This window comes from Stegostoma tigrinum, chromosome 29, assembly GCF_030684315.1.
Source record: "Stegostoma tigrinum isolate sSteTig4 chromosome 29, sSteTig4.hap1, whole genome shotgun sequence".
In the NCBI taxonomy this organism is placed as follows: domain Eukaryota; kingdom Metazoa; phylum Chordata; class Chondrichthyes; order Orectolobiformes; family Stegostomatidae; genus Stegostoma; species Stegostoma tigrinum.
In genome coordinates, this window is record NC_081382.1 from 44,050,848 (window position 1) to 44,074,930 (window position 24,083).

Genomic DNA, 24,083 nt, shown 5'->3' on the forward strand with positions numbered 1-24,083 from the left:
TTACTGTTGTAGTGTTGGGGTGAGGTTAGTTACTGTTGTAGAGTTGGGGTGAGGTTAGTTACTGTTGTAGAGTTAGGGTGAGGTTAGTTACTGTTGTAGAGTTGGGGTGAGGTTAGTTACTGTTGTAGAGTTAGTGTGAGGTTAGTTACTGTTGTAGTGTTGGGGTGAGGTTAGTTACTGTTGTAGAGTGAGGGTGAGGTTAGTTACTGTTGTAGTGTTAGGGTGAGGTTAGTTACTGTTGTAGAGTGAGGGTGAGGTTAGTTACTGTTGTAGTGTTGGGGTGAGGTTAGTTACTGTTGTAGAGTTAGTGTGAGGTTACTTACTGTTGTAGTGTTAGGGTGAGGTTAGTTACTGTTGTAGTGTTGGGGTGAGGTTAGTTACTGTTGTAGAGTTGGGGTGAGGTTAGTTACTGTTGTAGAGTTAGTGTGAGGTTAGTTACTGTTGTAGTGTTAGGGTGAGGTTAGTTACTGTTGTAGAGTTAGTGTGAGGTTAGTTACTGTTGTAGTGTTAGTGTGAGGTTAGTTACTGTTGTAGTGTTAGTGTGAGGTTAGTTACTGTTGTAGAGTTGGGGTGAGGTTAGTTACTGTTGTAGAGTTAGTGTGAGGTTAGTTACTGTTGTAGAGTTAGGGTGAGGTTAGTTACTGTTGTAGAGTTAGTGTGAGGTTAGTTACTGTTGTAGTGTTGGGGTGAGGTTAGTTACTGTTGTAGAGTTGGGGTGAGGTTAGTTACTGTTGTAGAGTTAGGGTGAGGTTAGTTACTGTTGTAGTGTTAGTGTGAGGTTAGTTACTGTTGTAGTGTTAGTGTGAGGTTAGTTACTGTTGTAGAGTTGGGGTGAGGTTAGTTACTGTTGTAGAGTTAGGGTGAGGTTAGTTACTGTTGTAGTGTTAGTGTGAGGTTAGTTACTGTTGTAGTGTTGGGGTGAGGTTAGTTACTGTTGTAGAGTTGGGGTGAGGTTAGTTACTGTTGTAGTGTTAGTGTGAGGTTAGTTACTGTTGTAGAGTTAGTGTGAGGTTAGTTACTGTTGTAGAGTTGGGGTGAGTTTAGTTACTGTTGTAGTGTTGGGGTGAGGTTAGTTACTGTTGTAGTGTTAGTGTGAGGTTAGTTACTGTTGTAGAGTTAGTGTGAGGTTAGTTACTGTTGTAGTGTTGGGGTGAGGTTAGTTACTGTTGTAGTGTTAGTGTGAGGTTAGTTACTGTTGTAGTGTTGGGGTGAGGTTAGTTACTGTTGTAGAGTTAGGGTGAGGTTAGTTACTGTTGTAGTGTTAGTGTGAGGTTAGTTACTGTTGTAGTGTTGGGGTGAGGTTAGTTACTGTTGTAGTGTTAGTGTGAGGTTAGTTACTGTTGTAGTGTTGGGGTGAGGTTAGTTACTGTTGTAGAGTTGGGGTGAGGTTAGTTACTGTTGTAGTGTTAGGGTGAGGTTAGTTACTGTTGTAGAGTTAGGGTGAGGTTAGTTACTGTTGTAGAGTTGGGGTGAGGTTAGTTACTGTTGTAGTGTTGGGGTGAGGTTAGTTACTGTTGTAGAGTTAGGGTGAGGTTAGTTACTGTTGTAGTGTTGGGGTGAGGTTAGTTACTGTTGTAGAGTTAGTGTGAGGTTAGTTACTGTTGTAGAGTTAGGGTGAGGTTAGTTACTGTTGTAGAGTTAGTGTGAGGTTAGTTACTGTTGTAGAGTTAGGGTGAGGTTAGTTACTGTTGTAGTGTTGGGGTGAGGTTAGTTACTGTTGTAGAGTTGGGGTGAGGTTAGTTACTGTTGTAGTGTTAGTGTGAGGTTAGTTACTGTTGTAGAGTTGGGGTGAGGTTAGTTACTGTTGTAGAGTTAGGGTGAGGTTAGTTACTGTTGTAGTGTTAGTGTGAGGTTAGTTACTGTTGTAGAGTTGGGGTGAGGTTAGTTACTGTTGTAGAGTTAGTGTGAGGTTAGTTACTGTTGTAGAGTTGGGGTGAGGTTAGTTACTGTTGTAGAGTTAGTGTGAGGTTAGTTACTGTTGTAGAGTTGGGGTGAGGTTAGTTACTGTTGTAGTGTTAGTGTGAGGTTAGTTACTGTTGTAGAGTTGGGGTGAGGTTAGTTACTGTTGTAGTGTTAGTGTGAGGTTAGTTACTGTTGTAGAGTTAGGGTGAGGTTAGTTACTGTTGTAGAGTTAGTGTGAGGTTAGTTACTGTTGTAGAGTTGGGGTGAGGTTAGTTACTGTTGTAGAGTTAGTGTGAGGTTAGTTACTGTTGTAGAGTTGGGGTGAGGTTAGTTACTGTTGTAGAGTTAGTGTGAGGTTAGTTACTGTTGTAGTGTTAGTGTGAGGTTAGTTACTGTTGTAGTGTTGGGGTGAGGTTAGTTACTGTTGTAGAGTTGGGGTGAGGTTAGTTACTGTTGTAGTGTTAGGGTGAGGTTAGTTACTGTTGTAGAGTTAGGGTGAGTTTAGTTACTGTTGTAGTGTTGGGGTGAGGTTAGTTACTGTTGTAGAGTTAGTGTGAGGTTAGTTACTGTTGTAGTGTTAGGGTGAGGTTAGTTACTGTTGTAGAGTTAGTGTGAGGTTAGTTACTGTTGTAGAGTTGGGGTGAGGTTAGTTACTGTTGTAGAGTTAGTGTGAGGTTAGTTACTGTTGTAGAGTTAGGGTGAGGTTAGTTACTGTTGTAGAGTTGGGGTGAGGTTAGTTACTGTTGTAGTGTTAGGGTGAGGTTAGTTACTGTTGTAGAGTTAGTGTGAGGTTAGTTACTGTTGTAGTGTTAGGGTGAGGTTAGTTACTGTTGTAGAGTTGGGGTGAGGTTAGTTACTGTTGTAGTGTTGGGGTGAGGTTAGTTACTGTTGTAGTGTTAGGGTGAGGTTAGTTACTGTTGTAGAGTTGGGGTGAGGTTAGTTACTGTTGTAGTGTTAGGGTGAGGTTAGTTACTGTTGTAGAGTTAGGGTGAGGTTAGTTACTGTTGTAGTGTTAGGGTGAGGTTAGTTACTGTTGTAGAGTTGGGGTGAGGTTAGTTACTGTTGTAGAGTTAGGGTGAGGTTAGTTACTGTTGTAGTGTTGGGGTGAGGTTAGTTACTGTTGTAGTGTTAGGGTGAGGTTAGTTACTGTTGTAGAGTTGGGGTGAGGTTAGTTACTGTTGTAGAGTTAGTGTGAGGTTAGTTACTGTTGTAGTGTTAGGGTGAGGTTAGTTACTGTTGTAGAGTTGGGGTGAGGTTAGTTACTGTTGTAGTGTTAGGGTGAGGTTAGTTACTGTTGTAGAGTTAGGGTGAGGTTAGTTACTGTTGTAGTGTTAGTGTGAGGTTAGTTACTGTTGTAGTGTTAGGATGAGGTTAGTTACTGTTGTAGTGTTAGTGTGAGGTTAGTTACTGTTGTAGTGTTAGTGTGAGGTTAGTTACTGTTGTAGAGTTAGGGTGAGGTTAGTTACTGTTGTAGAGTTGGGGTGAGGTTAGTTACTGTTGTAGTGTTAGGGTGAGGTTAGTTACTGTTGTAGAGTTGGGGTGAGGTTAGTTACTGTTGTAGTGTTAGGGTGAGGTTAGTTACTGTTGTAGAGTTAGGGTGAGGTTAGTTACTGTTGTAGTGTTAGTGTGAGGTTAGTTACTGTTGTAGTGTTAGGGTGAGGTTAGTTACTGTTGTAGAGTTGGGGTGAGGTTAGTTACTGTTGTAGTGTTAGGGTGAGGTTAGTTACTGTTGTAGAGTTGGGGTGAGGTTAGTTACTGTTGTAGTGTTAGGGTGAGGTTAGTTACTGTTGTAGAGTTAGTGTGAGGTTAGTTACTGTTGTAGAGTTAGGGTGAGGTTAGTTACTGTTGTAGTGTTAGTGTGAGGTTAGTTACTGTTGTAGAGTTAGGGTGAGGTTAGTTACTGTTGTAGTGTTAGTGTGAGGTTAGTTACTGTTGTAGTGTTAGGGTGAAATGGATTTTATTTTAGACTGATGTGTAAATATTTCGTGAGATGTGGATGGATTGGATAGACCCGAGATATAGGACATGGACTGGATAGAGCTGAAGTACAGATCAGCTAGGACTTAACAGCACTGCTACTGTTCCTGCGTCTGCTCATGGCGGTTTGCCAACATCTCAGGGGTTATTAGGAATGGGCAATAAATGCCAACCTTATAAAATGGAGTGCTGGGATTAATGGATCCTTTTCAGATTGAGAAGACATAAGTTATGGACTGCAATAAACATAATTCAAGAGGCTTAATTATTTACTATACATATTAACATTCAGCAACAGTACTGAAGGCTTGCACTCCAGAACTTGTCACAACCCTAACCAAGTACAGCCACAACACTGGCATCTAGCTGACAATGTGCAAAGTTGCTCAGGTATATCCTGAACAGAAATTCAACCCAACCAATTACAGCCCCATCAGTCGACTCTTGGTCATCAGCAAAGTGATGGAAGGTATCAGTAACAGTGTTATCAAGCAGCACCTGCTCAGCAATAACCTGCTCAGTGATGCCCAGTTTGGGTTCCACTAGGGCCACTCAGCTCCTGACCTCATTACAACCTCGGTTCAACATGTGGACAAAACAGCTGAATTCCAGAGGCGAGGTGAGAGTGACAGCCCTTGAAATCAAGGCAGTTATCTCATCATGTACGCCATTAACGAGCACAAGCAAAGCTGGAATCATCAGGAATCGGGGGGGCAAACTCTCCGCTGGTTAGAGTCATACCTGTCACAAGGCGAGATGGCTTTAATAGTTAGGGGTCAGTTAATATCAGCACCAGGACATCTCTGGAGGGGTTCCTCAGGGTAGTGTCCTAGCCAAACCATCTTCAGGGGCTTCATCAATGTCCTTTTCCCTCCATCACAAAGTCAGAAGTGGAGATGTTTGCTGATGATTGCACGATGTTCAGCACCATTCATGACTCCTCATATACAGAAGTAATCCATGTCTAAATGCAGCAAGGCCTGGACAATATCCAAGCTTGGTTTTGACGTTTGCACCACACAAGTGCCAAGAAATGACCATCCCCAAGAAGAGACAATCTAACAATCACCCCTTGACTTTCAGTGATGTTACCATCACTGTATTGCCCATGGTCAACATCCTGGAGATTACCATTGACCAGAAAGTGAACTGGACATGCTATATAAATACAATGGCTCCAAGGAAACAAGGCCAAAATATAAATGGAACCAATGGTGCAAAATAAAGCTAGGGTGACTGAAAAGGTTAAAAAGACAAGTCTAAAGGCTTTATATATTAACACGTGGAGCATTCGCAAAAAAGGAGATGAATTAGCACCACACATAGATATAAACTGTTATGACATAGTACAACTTTGAGAAAGGGTCACTGGACCTGAAACGTTAACTCTGATTTCCATCCACAGATGCTGCCAGACTTTCTGAGCTTTTACAACAATTTGTTTTTGTATCTGATTTCCAGCATCTGCAGTTCTTTTGGTCTTTATTTTGTAATTATGGGTGACTTTCATTTATGTCTGGATTGGACAAACTAAACTAGCAATGGTATTATGGAAGAGGATTCCCTGGAAGGTATCTGTGATTGTTTTTAAGACTAATATATTCAGGAACCAATGAGAACAGGTTGTTCTAGACAGGGTACTGTGCAAATAGAAATGATTAATTAACAATCTTGTTGTTCAGCATGTCTAGGGAAATAGTAATCATAATATGGCAGAATTCTTCATTAAGATGGTGATTGATGTAGCTGAATCTAAAGCTAGGGTGACAAATCTAAATAATGGGAACTATATGGTTATGAGGCACGAATTGGCAATGATAGATGAGGAAAATGTACCAAAGGGGTTGAGGGTAGATTGGCAATGGTTCAAATTTAAAGATTGCACACATAGAATACAACAATTATTCATTCTTTTCTATCACAAAAATAAAAGAAGAAAGATAGCTCAACCATTGCTTACAAAAGAAGAGATTGTATTAGGTCCAAAGAGGAGGCATATGAAATTGCCAGAAAAAGCAGCAAGCCTGAGGACTGGGTGAATTTTAGAATTCAGCTAAAGAGGCCAAGATGTTTCATGATTAAAGAGTAGGAGCGTAAAATTTCATGGACCATAGAAACTGACTGTAAGAGCTTCTGTGAATATATGAAGTGAAAAAAAGATTTGTAAAGACAAACGTAGATCTCTTACTGGTAGAAGCTAGGGAAATTATAGTGAGGAACACAGACTGTGGTTCTTTCTTCACAAGAGTGCAGAAAGAACCTTCCAGGAATGTTACAGAACCAAAGGTCTAATGGGGGAGCAGAATTGAAAGAAATTAGTAAGAAAATGTTACTGGTTACATTAATGGGGTAAAGCCTGATAAGTCCCCAGGACCTGATAATCTATATCTCAGAGAACTGAAGGATATGACTCTGAAAATACTAGATGCTGGTCATCTACTAAAATTATACAGATTCTGGAGCGGCTCCTACAAATTGGAGGGTGGACAATGTGACCCTACTATTTAAATAAATGGGGGGAGAAGCAAAAGGAGGATAGCATACAAGTTAGGCTGATGTCAGTAGTAGGGAAAATGCTGGAGCCTGATATAAAGGATGTGATAGCATAACATTTGCAAAGCATTATTGGGATTGGACAAAGCCACTGTGGGTAAATAATGCTTAACAAATCAATTGGAGTTTTTTTGAGAATGTAACTAATATAATAGATGAAGGAGAACCAGTGTTTGAATTTTTTAATTTTTAAAAGGCTTTAAATGAGGTACCTGGGCAAAATTATAGCACATGGGATGGGGATAATATGTTAGTATGGTTTGAAAATTAACTGACAGAGAGTGGGCATAAGGGGGTCTTTTCCGGGTGGCAGGCAGTGACGAGTAGGGTAGAAAAAAGATCAGTGCTTGGGTCCCAGCCAGGGTACCAGATGCAACATTGTTGACAAAACTTGGCAGAATTGTAAGTTGTTAGGAGGTGGCAAGGAGGCATCAAGGTGATTGGGACAAGTTGAGTTAATGGGCAAACACACTGTACAATGTGGCTAAATGTAAAGTGAGACACTTCAATGCGAAAAACAGAAAGGAACAGTAGTATTTACATGGTGATGTACTGGGAAGTGTGGACACACAAAGGGATCTGGGTGTCCTTGTACACCAGTCGATTTAGGTAGACAGGTAGGTGCAGCAAGCAACTAGGAAGGCAAATGGTAATACTGTCCTCATTGCAAAAGGATTTGAGTTCAGAAGTAGGGATACCTTATTCCAGTTACATACTGCCTTGGTGAGATCACAGCTGGAATAATGTAAGAGTACAGTTTTGGTCTCCCTACCTAAGAAACAACACACTTATCACAGAGGGAGTGCAAAAGAGGGTCACTAGGCTGATAGCAGAATTCGCAGGACTGTCCTGGGAGAGATTGGTTTGACTATGCCGATACTCACGAGAGTTTAGAAGGATGACAGGGGATCAGATTGAAACATATAAAACTCCAACAGGGTTAGATGGACTAGATGCAAGAAGGAGGTTATCCCTTGTTGGGAAGTCTAGAAATAGGGAAGACAGTTCTAGGATATGGGGTAGACCATTCAGGACTGAGATGAGGAAACATTTCTTCACTTGAAGGATAGTGAACCAGTGGGATTCTTTACCACAGAAAGCTCTGGAGGAGAAGTCACTGAATATTTTCAAGAAAGAGAAGGATTTTAAAAATATTTTAAAGGCAACAAGAGGTATGAGGGAGAACGGGGATACTGCACTGAGATAGAGGATCAGCCAGGATCCTACTGAATGGCGGAGCAGGTCCAAGTGCCAACTTGTCTCCTCCTGCTCCCAGATTCTGTGTTTCTAAAAGCAGGTCAGAGGCTAGGGATCCTATAGTGAATAATTCTCCTGGCTCCCCTGCCCACCATCTATAACGCAGGTGTCAGGAGTGTGATGGAATACTCCCCACTTGCCCAGATGGGGGTAGCTCCAACAACACTCAAGAAGCTTGACACCATCCAGGACAAAGCAGTCCCCACTTGATTGGAACCACATCCCCAAACATCCGCTCCCTCCACCACTGATGCTCAGTAGCAGCATTGTGTACTATCTGCAAGATACACTGCAGAAATTCACCAAGGCTCCTTCAACAGCACCTTCCAAACTCACAACCACTCCCATCTAGAAGGACAAGGGTAACAGATACATGGGAACACCACATCCCGCTAGCTCCCCTCAAAGTCACTCATATCCTGGCTTGGAAATATATTGGCATTCTTCCAGTGTCTTTGGGTCAAAATCCTGGAATTGTACCTTTTTGGGCATTGTGGGTATATATACACCATATGGACCTCAGTGGCTCAAGAAGGTAACTCATCATCATAGTCTCAAGAAACAGGCCAGAAATGCTGGCCTAGCTAGCGTCACCCATGTGCCATGAGTGAATTAGTCAAAAAAGTCAGCAAAGTTATTTACAAACTATGACAATGATGAACACATTAGAAATAGCAAACAGAAAATCTTCATACACCTTTGCAGAGTCAGTAAGGGTGGGAAGAAAGAGGGAGAATGAGGACAAAAGTGGTGAGAGACAGAGATCTGTTTCCAAGAGATTCACCTACAAAACAAGCACCATCACAAATACTGGTCTGTTATTTATTAGATAAATGTCATGAAGATGTGGAGCTGTTTAATTTAAATAAGTTTCACAAATTTGTTAAAAAGTACGTGCATCAATACCCCTCAGGCAAAAACTGAGGCGCACTTTCAACATCAGAAGCAAATTTCACAAGACAGCATTTGGCGACATACACTAAAAATGCAAATTGATGTAAAATATAAACAGGAACAAGTTATTTTCTAATGATGAAGAATATCCAATATCAGTGCTGTCTTCAGGGCTTTTTCAGAATGATCAATGATGGGGAAGAAAATCCCACTTTAAACAATCCATGAGCATTGCTGAACAGATCTTGGAACACATCTTCACCGCAACACCTGGAATTGTATTAAAACCATTGGAATTCCAGTCCAGTCCAAAGGCCATCAAACTCTGGATCAGCGAGGTTAATGTGAAAGCCCAGGAGGCCTGCCAGATTTCTATCTGTCACCTCTCTGCTATTGTTCACCTTCCTGGTGCATCACTTATGCTGCTGTAAATTAGTGGAAAGCCACAGCACTGTTTTGAGAGATATCGTTTCCATTCTGGTCAGGCTGCTCCTAGGGAATGGGTTACTATTTCTGGGGAGTTGTGGGTGAGGCGTTGGATGTATTTCCCGAAACGTTACAAAGAAATGTAAACCAAAATACACACTCCTCAGACTCAGTCAGTTAGAATTCTACTGATGCATTCTACGTAGAGTCACCACAGCTTAAATCTTCCACAAGTTATTTGCATCAGGCTAATTCACACTTTTTATAAAATCCACTGTGAACAACACTTTCACACATTATAATGTGAGAAGGTGTTTTCTTAATGGAAGATTACTTGTTGTCTTTCTGATTGAACCTCTGTGGCGATGCTGTGACAGATTCGGAAAGAAAGTTGGAACCTGCACATTTAAACCCAATTATGGATTGCTCAGTGGGATTTTGCAGAATAATGATGTTTAATATCACATATATGAGGAGCTAAAAAAATTAAGAAAACTCATTAAATTCAATGCAAGCCTATACTCTTGGAGTATGAATCATCTGTACAAATTTCACATTTCAATATCAAATTCGGAGAAAATACAGATTTTGCTTCCAGTGCTTATTTGTCTGCATATAATATATATATATATATATCTCCTGAACCAACATTGGTTTTCTATAAAATCAAAATTTGCTTTACTCCTCTTCCCTCCATTCCTGCAGTATTTTTCTACGTGTTGATTAGCCCACAATACCTCACTCTGTTTATACAGTGAGTGTCACAGGCCGTAGGGTAATTGAGGGCATCACAGCTGAGCCAATCTTACCCTTTAAATGGTATTCAGATGCCTCCTCCTCCAACCCTAAGGCAAACCACAACCGGTAGTGCCTACCCTTGCCTGAGATTTGAAAGTTAAGGGAAGAACAAGGATTTATTTTGGTGTCAAAAGTGTTTCCCATTTCAATTTTGAAAACATCTACCATAACGTTTAGATATCAAATCTCTACAGACTGAGCTTGTGGTAATACGAGTTCCTGCAGTAAGGCAAAAGCAAATCATCATCCTCAGGTCATGTAAACTTGTGGGGACTGCTTTTCTTTACAGTGAAGTTACTCCTGAATCCGGGATTGTTCACTAATGCTGACATTGCCGAGTAGCTCAATGTAAAGGAGACCCAAACCCTGAGGTCTCTTTTGGAAATAAAATTCTTAAAAAAAAACACATTCAAAATAACACAGATAACTGGAATAAAAATGATCAGAGTTCTCGAGCTCTGTATTAAATAAATGAATTAGAACACATGATCCAACGAATGTTTTCAATGAGAATGTAGGCTCCTAATCTACAGCATTCGGTGTGGAAGAGACATTCTCACCTTGGGCACAGGTATTCGCATCCAGACTGATGCAGGTGGCCATACTGAGGGAAAATAGGTTCCAGCCACTGAATGCCCACAAGAATCAGCAATCTCAACCTCGAGTGTATACAAGAGATGGCTGGTGCACAGGAAAGGACAAGCTATCGTGCTTGTGTACAGCAGGGTGTGGAGTGCTTAGGGAATTAAGGCACATTGTTGGGAGGAGAGCAGATGAGGCTTTACTCCATGTCTGACCTAGGAGTGTTCGGCACTCACACCATAGTCTCAGAGCAGAAAACAGAAAAACCTGATTTCCCAACATCACTATTTGTAATCGCCCCAGGTGGCTGCATACACAGACACACTGACACACAAACACACATAAAATTAATGCCCCTTTGCAGGATGTGTACATACAGCACTCCCCCTCATAGGGTCCTGAGTCACATGCTGCCAGTTTCAAAGCAAAGCACCTTGTGTGACACCAGGTATTAATGAAAGCTTGAACATAGAAGGTGTTGTCAACTAACTATGTGCAAGGAAATCTGAAAAAACTCATGGGTCTAATTTCTATTCAAGATAGATGAGCCTTTTGTCATCTCAAAGGAAAGTTTTAGTTCTGCATTATCTACATTATATTTTCTTCTTGTCTAGTCTTATTTTTTCAGTCAGTTGGGTGAAATACTGATGTCATTCACCTATGAACCTATAGTAATTGCCTCTCAACCACAGGAGGAGAGCGCCCTACTCTGTCCCTGTACCAGAGCAACAGCATTGACTGGGGCTAGTCTCTCTGCTCTGATACTCTGATGCGCGGGTGGCTGGTACATCCCTGGCTCTGAGTAGTTAGCTCATCACAGGTAAGGAAACAATCCCCTCTAGGTCTTCACAAAGTGCTGAACATATGCCAGAGATAAAATGGTGTGAAGCTGGATGAACACAGCAGGCCAAGCAGCATCAGAGGAGCAGGAAATCTAACGTTTCATATCAAAGAAGGGTCTTGATCTGAAACATCAGCTTTCCTCCTCCTCTGATGCTGCTTGGTCTGCTGTGTTCATCCAGCTTCATACCGTTTTATCTCAGATTCTCCAGCATCGGCAGTTCCTACAATCTCTGAACTCATGCGAGATTGTTTCAGTAACATCACTGAATGGAACTTGAGTGCATCCTGCAGTGGTCTCAATGACTGGCATGGGACAACAGAGATGGGGATGGGGAGGTGCAAATGCAGAGATTGAGCTGGGAGTTGACAAAGTGCCTATCCCTACTCCATTTCACTGGGTGGATGAGGGGAGGGTCTTATAGTTTGACAAGAAATTTGTTTAACTAAAGGGCTGTATTTTTAATCAATCTAATTACTTTGAACAGAGTGTAATGATATACCTTAAACAACATTGATTTAATCCAGTGGTTTGTCTAGGATAACCTTCCTTCCCCACAATGAAATCTAGACTGAACATTGTGACTGTAACACAAATAATTTAGAGATGAGCCACTGTACAACATACTTACACCTCAGCACCCTGTCTCTGCAGTCCTGACCTGTCAGTGTCCACTCTACTGTCATCATCTGAATGATGGCTTGCTTTGTCGTAAAAGGCTTCAGGACTGCTCCCCTGTGCTGCCTCCTCAGTTTCTGAGCCCCTGTCGTTTCGCTCCTCAATCTTAGATCCTGATAAAGTCTGGCTCAGTGGCTGGCACTGAGTGCTGAGGAGAGTAACCCCAGTCCCTCCACTCTTGCACTTGCTGCTGGCCTCTCCTTTAGAAGTTTCCTCAGCAATCAGTGTTACTGTCACACTCACTGCTCCTACGCTGTCGACTTTCTGTTCTACACTGCTGCTTTCCTTGTGGGTTGAGACTATGGTAGGTTCAGCAATTGGCAGACAGCTGGATGCTCCTGACATTTTGCAGAGATGCTGAGTCTCACAGTTAGTGCGTGTGAGTCTTGCATCACTCTGCTCCCCCTCCTCACTCTTCACTCCACTCTGATAATTATGGTCACTTTGCTCTCGCCCTGCAACACTAGGCAGCCTGCTCACTTCACCGCACTGAGCACCAACACTTACTGATGGCATCGGAGATGTTAAAGGTTGACCTTGATTTTTACCTTTCTCACTCTTCATTGTAGCACTACCTGCCCAGCCTACACGGAGGAGAGTGTTAACTACAGCTTGAGAGCTTTGGTCTGTACCACGATCAAGATTTGACTGATCGTCTCTGGAATACTGTCCCCTTCTACAGGTTCCATTTGCCTCATTTGCTGACACAGTCTCATGGAGAGGGTCAGTCTGAAAGATGTTCCACAACTTGTTTAGAGTTTGCTTGGAAGATTTGATTTGGACAGGCTGCTGTTTATGCTGTACTGTTTGCAACAATTTGGAGTTGACATATGGCACACTTTGCTCACAAGGTAAGGACTGTGTTGTTTCCACCTTAATATTCTCTGCACTAGTGTTAACCTTTTTGTCCTGAAGGACATCACCATGCCAGTCTATGCTGCCAACTTGCAAATTATCCAGAACAATTCCAGCCTTAGTCTCTGTCTTGAAAGTCGCTGGTCGTTCTCCTAAGACTTGTCTGTCTTCACTCTGGCTCTGTACACTGCAGATACCATCAATGTTCTGAAGCAAATCCTGCTGGTTCACATTGGTCTTGCTTTCCATATCTCTCTGTAAATACCCAGCTGTGGGCTCATCTTCCAGGTGACATGGCCACTCAGCTTGTTGAGGAAGGGCAGACAGTGCTCTGCCTGGGCCTGCCATTTCTGACCATTTGCTCTCTTCCCCTTGTTTTTTAAATATCTGCACTGTATTTGCATCATTTGAATGCTCATTTAACCTGCTATTCATTCGCGCCTTTTCAGCGAGGAATTTAAGAATTTCTTGTTCAATTCCATCATCACTATCTGCGGAACTGCTGTTCTCAATTGTTACATTTTGCCAAGTCGGCCCATCAGCTGAGCGGAACGCAGCACCACACGACAAACCAACCTTGAGATTTCTGATACTAGTCATTTTGCTATGGCTTTCACCTTCTGACTGCTCTTCTGGCTTCTTGTTCCCTTTATTTTTAAAGTCTAAGTAACGTCTACAAGCGCTCTTGTTACTTTTCGATAAGCAGCTTTTTAGGGGGACGTGGCTAGAAGCGAGGCCTTCTCCAGCAGTCCTGACAGTTTGGTCACCGATTCCTGTGCTTTGCTCAGAGTAAGTAAGAACCTCTGCACCTGTAAACCGCACTCGTTTCTTGCACCGATTCTTGATTTCTCTTGACCTTTTCCCCAGTTTCTTTCTGGTTTGCAAGAGATCCTTCGTAGCTGTATCAAGGTCCTCATCACTATCCAGTGAGCTACTCTTCTCATCTGTCTGCCAAGAGTCAAGGACAGCGGACTGTTTCTCTCCAACCCAATCCTTGGGAGATAATTTCTCTTGGTCTCGATTGAAAGTCATGCTGTTACTTACGTCAGGTATGTCTTGCCCTGATGAGCTCCCTTTAAGATTAATCTTGGCGGTGACAGTTGTACTGTTAGTGGACACAAGAGCTTTCCCACTGGACTCTTGTGGTTGACTTTCTTTCAGTTTCTCCTTTTCAAGTTCATGATCAGAGCTGACATTATTCTTCAGCCTTTTGTTTTGTGACATTGATGTCTGAGATGAAGATGAAGTCAAAGAAATAAACAAAGATGGAAAAGCATTCAGACTGTCTTCTCTCTTTGATTCTTGGGAGGTTCTGTCCAGTTCACTCACAGCCCCGACCTTGTTGGATTTCTGACTGCTCTGGCTTGCTTTGAGAGCCAAGTAATTTTGAATTTCTTTTTCAATGCTGTCGCTGCTGTCTGCAGAACTACTTTCACTGTCTGAAGAAACCGTGACCTGCTTGGAGGCAACATTAGTGTATTCACTGCTTGTCTTGCCTTTGCCTGCATACTCTCCCTTTTCTGAAGGAGCACCAGCTAATATACTGTCTGCAGATGGCTGCACTTTGGTCATAAGAAACCTTTCCTGTTTTGGGGAAGATACTGACAGAGTCACTGACTGAAACCTTTCTTTCCAACCAAGCCTGGAGTTGGTGATATTTCTCTCAGTTTGTGTTATACAGTCATCGCTGTCACTTGTGTCGGTATCAGAAAGATTGACAGGACAAAATTGTCCAGGCTTCGGGGCAGAGTTTCTCTTGCTCACAGCTGCCTGTGGTATTTCTTTCTCTCTGCTTTTCATACAAGAAGAGATATCAGCATATTTTTGAGACCTGGGGGACTTATGAGGCAACAAGCCAAGGACAAAGGCTACGTCTTTGGCTTTCCCCTTCTTTTGTTCTAATTGGTAAAGTTGAATGGCTTCTTCAATCCCATCATCACTGCTAGAATCAGACAATTCTACTCGAGCAGTAACGGGATTTGCCCTTGACTCAGTGAATTCAGCACTGAGGTCACACTGGGTATTGCTGCTCTTGTGCAATTCCTTAAAGCGAAGTCGTGATCTTGGCTTTTTCTTGTTAGTCACATTTTTATTACTCTTGGGATTCTCTTCACTGCCTTTCTCTGTGCTGCAGACAGTCTCCAACTTCCCAAGCTGACTCGATTTAGCGTTGCCCACCTCAGAGTTTGTGTTGATTACTGTCTGTTGAACAGGACGGGGTTGGTTCCCTGCACTGGATTTGATGCACCTCTTTCTCTTCTTCTGTCCCACCTTCACCAGATTTTCCTTCTGCTCGGTCCTCCCCACAGAAGCAGCCTGGCTCTTAGGACCACCGTTGCTGCCAGTCTCCCTATTCCTCTTCTCCTGTAAGAACCTTTCAATCTCTGCCTGTATACTCTGTTCAAAAGAGTCGTTGCTGCTGATACTGGAGGGAGAAGAGCATCTGGATCCTGCAGGCTCCAGGCTGACAACATTCGCAAGGTCTAGCCCTAGTTTGGGGGGGTTCACTCCCTCTTTTCCCTGTGAAATGCCATTGTTGACCTTTGTTGCAGAGTTCTCAATGGCTCCATGTGTTCCTGGGAGGACTTTTGTGTCAACAGCAGCCTTTGATGTTAAGGACGTATCTTCTGTTTTCTTTTTCAAGTATTCCTGAATTGCTTCTTCAATATCTCGGTCAACAGACTCGTCACTGTCCGAGTCCAGAGTACAGTGACCCAAGTTGGATTCCTCTGTGCCAAGTGTGCAGGATGGATAAGAAGCCTTCAGTTCCTCCACAGAAGCCCCCTTTAAAACACTGATGGAGGTTCTGTCCAACATGCCGTCGCTTCGCTGTTTTGTGGCTACATTTGTTTGTGCCTGGCTGCTGGGCTCACTGTTCATGGCACAAGCTGAATCAGTAGCCTGCAAATTTTCGATGATCATTTTCACATCCACACTGACAGTACTCTGCACAGAGAAGTCCTCTCCAGAGTCAGAGAAGTTCACAGGGTGTCTGAAGTTTCGGGATGTCCCAAAGGGATGCCAATCTGTCTGTACCACAGAGACAGGTGGCAAATCCGTGAAGAACATCATAGCAGAGTGGTGACATCCCAGACATGTGATCCCTGTACGTTCTTCCACTCACATCCTGCAAATGAAACAGCACAGGGAGAAATACATCAGAAGGACTGCGGCATAAATTGGTGAAATTTAATAAAATGCTGTGTGCTTCAGAAATATTCTTGCCCTCTGCTTCTCCCTCAGTATTTCTCAAGAAAAGAGTTGCATTTCCAATGCACCTTTCATGGCTTCTGGAAATCCAAGAACATATTACAGTCAAAAAGATCCCTTCAAAGTCTGGAAAAATGGCAAAGTCCCACAAACTGCAATGGAAGACTAGCCTGATCATTTCAGTAATGTTGTTTGAAGGACAGATATCAGTCAAAACATCAGGGAAAATTTCCCTGCTTTTTACATCCACCTGAGAGGGCAGTAGGTACATCAGTTTAATGTCTCACCCAAAAAATGACATCTCCAAAACTGGAGCATTCCCTCAGCACTGCACTGGCAAAATCAGCTTCCATTAGAGCTCATCTTTGCAGTAAGGCTTGAAACCATAAGCTTCTCAGGGCAGAGTTTAATTACAGACCCTTGGTGAGGTACAGTATGATTGTGGTCATATGTCATACATTTTAACAGATAGTGGACACCTGATGTCATCCTCTTGCTACACACGCAGATGTGGAGGTGCTGGTGTTGGACTGGGATAGACAATGCCAGAAGTCACATAACACCAGGTTATAGCCCAACACGTTTATGTGAAATCACAAGCTTTCGGAGCCCTGCCCCTCCATCAGGTAATGTCACCTGACAAAAACCTGCGATTTCGAATAAGCCTGTTCGGCTATAACCTGGACCCACGCAGAATCCGATGTTACACACACACACACACACACACACACACACACACACACACAACATTAACTCTGATTTCTCTCCACAGATGCTGCCAGACCTGCTGAGCTTGTCCAACAATTTCTGTTTTTGTTTGTAAATAGAGACTAGTTGTGCAATGGTCTTTACTGACACAACAATATTACTTACCCCTCCAAAAAAATAACCCTGGTGCTGAGGAACATGTTCAAAATCATGCACTGCGCACAAGTGGAAAACATTGATGGCACAAGCTGGAAATAGCAGCATTTCACCAGTCAATCTGCTGCTTCCCCACAACACAATTAAATGAGCTGATACATTTTCAAAGTTCCAAATTCTCCATGTTCTTGACCAGAAACCCAACTGGACTCACTATGTAAACACTGTGATCAGAGATAATGGAAACTGCAGATGCTGGAGTATCCGAGATAACAAAGTGTGGAGCTGGATGAACACAAGCAGCATCTTAGGAGCACAAAAGCTGACGTTTCAGGCCTCGACCCTTCATCAGAAAAGGGGGATGGGGAGAGGATTCTGAAATAAATAGGGAGAGAGGGGGAGGTGGACTGAAGATGGATAGAGGAGAAGATAGGTGGAGAGGAGAGTATGGGGGTGGGGGTGGGGGGGGGGGGGGGGGGGGGGTTAGGGAGGGGATAGGTCAGTCCGGGGAGGATGGACCACCTCCCAGGCCCCAAGATGACTTTCCACATCAAGCAGATGTTCACCTGCACATCCGCCAATGTGGTATACTGCATCCGTTGTACATGGTGTGGCTCCCTCTACATTGGGGAAACCAGGCGGAGGCTTGGGGATCGCTCTGCAGAACACCTATGCTCGGTTCGCAGTAAACAACAGCACCTCCTAGTCGCAAACCATTTCCACTCCCCCTCCCATTCTCTAGATGACATGTCCATCATGGGCCTCCTGCAGTGCCACAATGATGCCACCCGAAGGTTGCAGGAAGTGCACGTCATATTCCGCTTGGGAACCCTGCAGCCCAATGGTATCAATGTGGACTTCACCAGTTTCAAAATCTCCCCTCCCCCCACTGCATCCCAAAACCAGCCCAGCTTGTCCCCACCTGCCTAACCTGTTCTTCCTCTGACCTATCCCCTCCTCCCACCTCAAGCCGCACCTCCATTTCCTACCTACTAACCTCATCCCATCCCCTTTAACTGTCCATCCTCCCCGGACTGACCTATCCCCCCCCTACTCCGCACCCATACTCTCCTCTCCATCTAGCTTCTCTATCCATCTTCAGTTTGCCTCCCCCCCTCCCTATTTATTTCAGAATCCTCCCCTCACCCCCTTTTTCTGATGAAGGGTCGATGCCCAAAACGTCAGCTTTTGTGCTCCTAAGATGCTGCTTGGCCTGCTGTGTTCATGCAGCCCCACGCTTTGTTATCACTATGTAAACACAGTGGCTACAAGAGCAGAGCAGAGGCCTGAAATACTGCAGTCAGTAACTCACTACCTAACTCCTCAAAGCCTGTCTACCATCTACAAGGGACAAGTCAGGAGTGTCATGGGATGCTCCCCACTTGTCTGGATGAGTGCTGCCCCAACAACACTCAAGAAGCCTGGCACCATCCAGGACAAAGCAGCCCCCACTTGATTGGCACCACATCCACAAGCATCCGCTCCCCCGACCACTGACACCCTGTAGCTGCAGTGTGTATAATCTACAAGATGCACTGCAGAAATTCACCAAAAATCCTCAGGCAGAACCTTCCAAACCCGACCACTTCCAGCTAGAAGGACAAGGGCAGCAGAGAAATGGGAAGACCACCAACTTCAAACTTCCCTCCAAGCCACTCATCACCCTGACTGGAAATATATCACGGTTTCTTCACTATCGCTGGTTCAAAATTCTGGAATTCATTTCCCAAGGAGATTGTGGGTCTACCCACAACAGCCGACTGCAGCGGTTCAAGGAGGTAGCTCACCATCACCTTCTCAAGGACAACGAGGAACAGGCGATAAATGCAAAGCAGGTTGCAATGCCCATATCCCACACATTAATTTTAAAAAAAGCCTCACGTACCAAACCACCAATCTCTGGGTCCAACGCATGATCCTCCGACACTTCCACCATCTGCAATCCAACCCCATTACCAAAGTCATTTTTCTCTCCCCACCCTTATCTGCATTCCGGAGGGACCACTCTCTCCGTGACCGCTCTACACTTCCCTCCAGCCCCACCACACCCGGCACTTTTCCCTGCAACTGCAGGAAGTGCTACACCTGCCCCTACACCTACCCGTCTGGCCCCACATCAAGCAGAGGTTCACCTGCACATTTGCTAATGTGGTATACTGCATCCGGTGTTCAAGTTGTGGCCTCCTCTACATCAGGGAAACCAAGCAGAGGCCTGTGGACCGCTTTGCAGAGCACCTACCCTCGGTTCGCACTAAGCAATTGCATCTCTCAGTCGCGAACCATTTCAAACCCCCTCCCATTCCGCAGACGACATGTCCATCCTGGGCCTCCTGCAGTGCCACAATGATGCTACCCGAAGGTTGCAGGAACAGCAACTCATATTCTGCTTGGGAACCCTGAAGTCCAAAGGTATCAAGACAACAAAATGTGAGGCTGGATGAACACAGCAGGCCAAGCAGCATCTCAGGAGCACAAAAGCTGACGTTTCGGGCCTAGACCCTTCATCAGAGAGGGTCTAGGCCCGAAACGTCAGCTTTTGTGCTCCTGAGATGTTGCTTGGCCTGCTGTGTTCATCCAGCCTCACATTTTGTCGTCTTGGATTCTCCAGCATCTGCAGTTCCCATTATCTCCAAAGGTATCAACGTAGATTTCACAAGCTTCAAAATCTCCCCTTCCCCCACTGCATCCCAAAACCAGCCCAGCTCACCCCGCTTCTCTAACCTGTCCTTCCACCTATCCCCTCCTCCCAACTCAAGTCCCACCCCCATTTCCTACCTACTAACCTCATTCCGCCCCCTTGACCCGTCCATCCTCCCTGGACTGAACTATCCCCTCGCTAACTCCCCACCTACACTTTATTGGCTCCATCCCTCCCTCTTTGACCGGTCTGTCTCCTCTCCACCTATCTTCTCCTCTATCCATCTTCTTTCCGCCTCCCCCTCTCTCCCTTTTTATTTCGGAACCTTCTTCCCCTCCCCCATTTCTGAAGAAAGGTCTAGGCTTGAAACATCAGCTTTCCTGCTGCTATGATGCTGCTTGGCCTGCTGTGTTCATCCAGCTCTACACGCTTTGCAGATCAAGAGGAGGCTTGGGGACCGCTTTGCAGAACACCTCCGCTCGGTTCGCAATAAACAACTGCACCTCCCAGTCGCAAACCATTTCCACTCCCCCTCCCATTCTTTAGATGACATGTCCATCATGGGCCTCCTGCAGTGCCACAATGATGCCACCCGAAGGTTGCAGGAACGGCAACTCATATTCCACTTGGGAACCCTGTAGCCCAATGGTATCAATGTGGACTCCACCAATTTCAAAATCTCCCCTTCCCCCACCGCATCCCGTAACCAGCCCAGTTCGTCCCCTCCCCCCACTGCACCACACAACCAGCCCAGCTCTTCCCCTCCACCCACTGCATCCCAAAAGCAGCCCAGCCTGTCTCCACCTCCCTAACCTGTTCTTCCTCTCACCCATCCCTTCCTCCCACCCCAAGCCGCACCTCCATTTCCTACCTACTAACCTCATCCCAACTCCTTGACCTGTCCATCTTCCCTGGACTGACCTATCCCCTCCCTACCTCCCCACCTATACTCTCCTCTCCACCTATCTTCTTTTCTCTCCATCTTCGGTCCGCCTCCCCCTCTCTCCCTATTTATTCCAGAACCCTCACCCCATCCCCCTCTCTGATGAAGGGTCTAGGCCCGAAACGTCAGCTTTTGTGCTCCTGAGATGCTGCTGGGCCTGCTATGTTCATCCAGCCTCACATTTTATTCTCTACACCTTGTTATCACAGATTCTCCAGCATCTGCAGTTCCTGCTACCTTTTAAAAAATGCATCTGCATTTGACCTCTAAACATCTGTGCCCTAACGTGTACTATTCACGAATCAGCCCCTGTTCTCACTCACCTACATCGGCTCTCAGTCCAGCAATACTTCTGTTTGAAATTTTTCATGTTTGTCTTCAAATTTCTCAATGGCCTTCCCTTTTAGTATCTCTGCAAAGTCCTGCAACTCTCTACCTCTGAGCATTCTGCAGGTATAGCTGTTGCACATCCCTGATTTTAATTGTTGTACCACTACCAGTCATGCCTTTGAACTGCCTGAGACTGCCACTGCTTCCTAAATCCATCTATCTGTGTCTCTGCTCCTATAAATTGCTCTTAAAGTTCTCCTAAGCAAGCTTTTGGATATCTAGTTTATTATCTGTTTGTGGCTCAAGATTCAAAATTTTACCTGATAATCTTCCTGTGAATCATCTTGGAATATTTGACTACACTGAAGGTACTAAATAATTCCAAGTAATGGTTGAAAATTCAACTGCTGGAAATTTCAATTCATCATCTCAAAATTAGTTTAAAGTGCGAATGTCCTGGATTTTGATATTAGTTCTGAACGAAGTAACAGGCGAGATAAACTCACTTTACCATTTAAATAGCTGCTCCTTTCCCTTAGGGCCCAGTTGCACGTTCCACGTCTTTACAAATTTTAAATGAATTGCAAACTATTCAAAAGCAGGAATAAAAGGGATACAAAGAGTAGAGCTTCTGAAGGGTCCAGACCCGAAACGTCAACTTTCCTGCTCCTCTGATGCTGCTTGGCCTGCTGTGTTCCTCCAGCTCTACACCTTGTTACCTCAAATTCTCCAACATCAGCAGTTCCCACTATCTCTGAATAAAGGGAACATAACGGGGCTCGCCACACATACAGAACACCCACATGAAAGAGTGGTGGTTCAACACAGGAACTATTCAAAACCTGACTGCAGCCTGCAGTCATGTGATTGCTCAAGGGAAACAGGCAAAAACATTGGAATCATTCGCCATTTACAGCGAGACCACAACATTGCACTCCATCTTAATGAAGCAGAGGTTCAACTGAAGGTCCTGCTCATCAGCACTTTCCTGGATAAGTTATGTATGCAAGTTTTGTGAGGAGGGAGGACAGGGATGGAAGGGACAAACAGATAAGGAATCCCTGGATTCTCAAATTTGAGTTGGACAAAGCGGCTCAGGGGATCAAAGGCCATGCTGACCCACATCCTGGAGATGGACACTGCCCAGTACTGGGCCCTGGGGATGGTCAGTGTCTCAAGTACCCAGGCCCTGGGGCTGTACCCACACTCTGGGGATGGTCAGTGACCCCAGTCCCCACACCCTGGGGATGGTCAGTGACCCCACACCCTGGGGATGGTCAGTGATCCCAGTCCCCACACCCTGGGGATGGTCAGTGTCCCCACACCCTGGGGATGGTCAGTGACCCCAGTCCCCACACCCTGGGGATGGTCAGTGACCCCACACCCTGGGGATGGTCAGTGACCCCAGTCCCCACACCGTGGGGATGGTCAGTGACCCCACACCCTGGGGATGGTCAGTGACCCCAGTCCCCACACCCTGGGGATGGTCAGTGACCCCACACCCTGGGGATGGTCAGTGATCCCAGTCCCCACACCCTGGGGATGGTCAGTGTCCCCACACCCTGGGGATGGTCAGTGACCCCACACCCTGGGGATGGTCAGTGACCCCAGTCCCCACACCGTGGGGATGGTCAGTGACCCCACACCCTGGGGATGGTCAGTGACCCCAGTCCCCACACCCTGGGGATGGTCAGTGACCCCACACCCTGGGGATGGTCAGTGATCCCAGTCCCCACACCCTGGGGATGGTCAGTGTCCCCACACCCTGGGGATGGTCAGTGACCCCAGTCCCCACACCCTGGGGATGGTCAGTGACCCCACACCCTGGGGATGGTCAGTGATCCCAGTCCCCACACCCTGGGGATGGTCAGTGACCCCACACCCTGGGGATGGTCAGTGATCCCAGTCCCCACACCGTGGGGATGGTCAGTGACCCCACACCCTGGGGATGGTCAGTGACCCCAGTCCCCACACCCTGGGGATGGTCAGTGACCCCACACCCTGGGGATGGTCAGTGACCCCACACCCTGGGGATGGTCAGTGATCCCAGTCCCCACACCGTGGGGATGGTCAGTGTCCCCACACCCTGGGGATGGTCAGTGATCCCAGTCCCCACACCGTGGGGATGGTCAGTGTCCCCACACCGTGGGGATGGTCAGTGACCCCAGTCCCCACACCGTGGGGATGGTCAGTGTCCCCAGTCCCCACACCGTGGGGATGGTCAGTGGGGTCCGGACCTTCTGCTCTGAAGGCCCGAGGCCTCCTCATCCCCGGGCTGCGAGTAAGGGATGGCGCGGGCACCAGCTCAGCGTCGAGCTGGAGGAGACGGATTGACCCAGTACCCAGTCCCCAGTCCCCCCGCCTCCCTCGCCCCCGGGTTGCGGAAGAGCAGGCCCGAAGCCTGAGACCTCGAGTGGAAGGCCACCGCGAATCGGGCGCCAAAATGCGCGCGGGCCCTGGGGTGATTGACAGGTCGCGCGGGTGATTGACAGGTCCCGGGGGTGATTGACAGGTCGCGCGGGTGATTGACAGGTCCCGGGGGTGATTGACAGGTCCCGGGGTGATTGACAGGTCGCGCGGGTGATTGACAGGTCGCGCGGGTGACTGACAGTGCCCATTCCCCGGGAGAGGCCTTGCTCACTCACTGACGCGGCCGGTACCTGGTACTCGCTGCTACTGCTGCTGCTGCCGGCCCAGCTCACTCCCAGCCGCTTCTGGTAATGTTCAGGGAGAGGAGGCGGAGAGACAGATCAGTAAAGAGGCGGAGGGAGGGAGAGCACAGCACAGACGGTTACCACAGCTGGCTGTCGGTGTACACAGGCTCCGGCCACATACACACACTCCTCTCTCTGTGCAATGCACGGCGAGGCCGCCCCTTCGCTGCTGCCGAATTTGCACCAAATGTTGGGAGTTATGCATTGGAGTGAGAATCAAAATACACAAACACAAAGCATGCACACAAGTGCAGATTGGCAGAGGGCGAACGTTGCTTGATCTGGATTGCACTCAGATTTTATTGAACTCGCAGTGCTGAGGGAGCGCCGCGCTGTCGGAGGGTCAGTGATGAGGGAGCGGGCACTGTTGGAGGGACAGTGATGAAGGAGCGGGCACTGTCGGAGGGTCAGTGCTGAGGGAGTGCCGCGCTGTTGGAGGGTCAGTGCTGAGGGAGTGCCGCGCTGTTGGAGGGTCAGTGCTGAGGGAGTGCGGCACTGTCGGAGGGTCAGTGCTGAGGGAGCGGGCACTGTTGGAGGGACAGTGATGAAGGAGCGGGCACTGTCGGAGGGTCAGTGCTGAGGGAGTGCCGCGCTGTCGGAGGGTCAATGCTGAGGAAGTGC

At 46.1% G+C, this 24,083-nt stretch overlaps 1 protein-coding gene across 2 annotated transcripts; it reads right to left on the reverse strand.

Moving 5' to 3' along the window:
- Positions 1 to 11,377: 11,377 nt before the first annotated feature.
- On the reverse strand, positions 11,378 to 23,595 carry ppp1r26 (protein phosphatase 1, regulatory subunit 26). 2 transcript variants are annotated; one of them, XM_059638260.1, is made up of 2 exons: positions 23,409 to 23,595; positions 11,378 to 15,890 (listed from the first exon to the last, which is right to left on the reverse strand). In XM_059638260.1, exon 2 carries the CDS (start codon positions 15,833 to 15,835, stop codon positions 11,858 to 11,860), a length of 3,978 nt encoding a protein of 1,325 aa, XP_059494243.1. In that variant the 5' UTR covers positions 15,836 to 15,890; positions 23,409 to 23,595; the 3' UTR covers positions 11,378 to 11,857. The 2 variants fall into 2 exon arrangements, with proteins under 2 accessions (XP_059494243.1, XP_059494244.1); XM_059638261.1 differs by having other exon boundaries at positions 23,394 to 23,595.
- Positions 23,596 to 24,083: the final 488 nt, after the last annotated feature.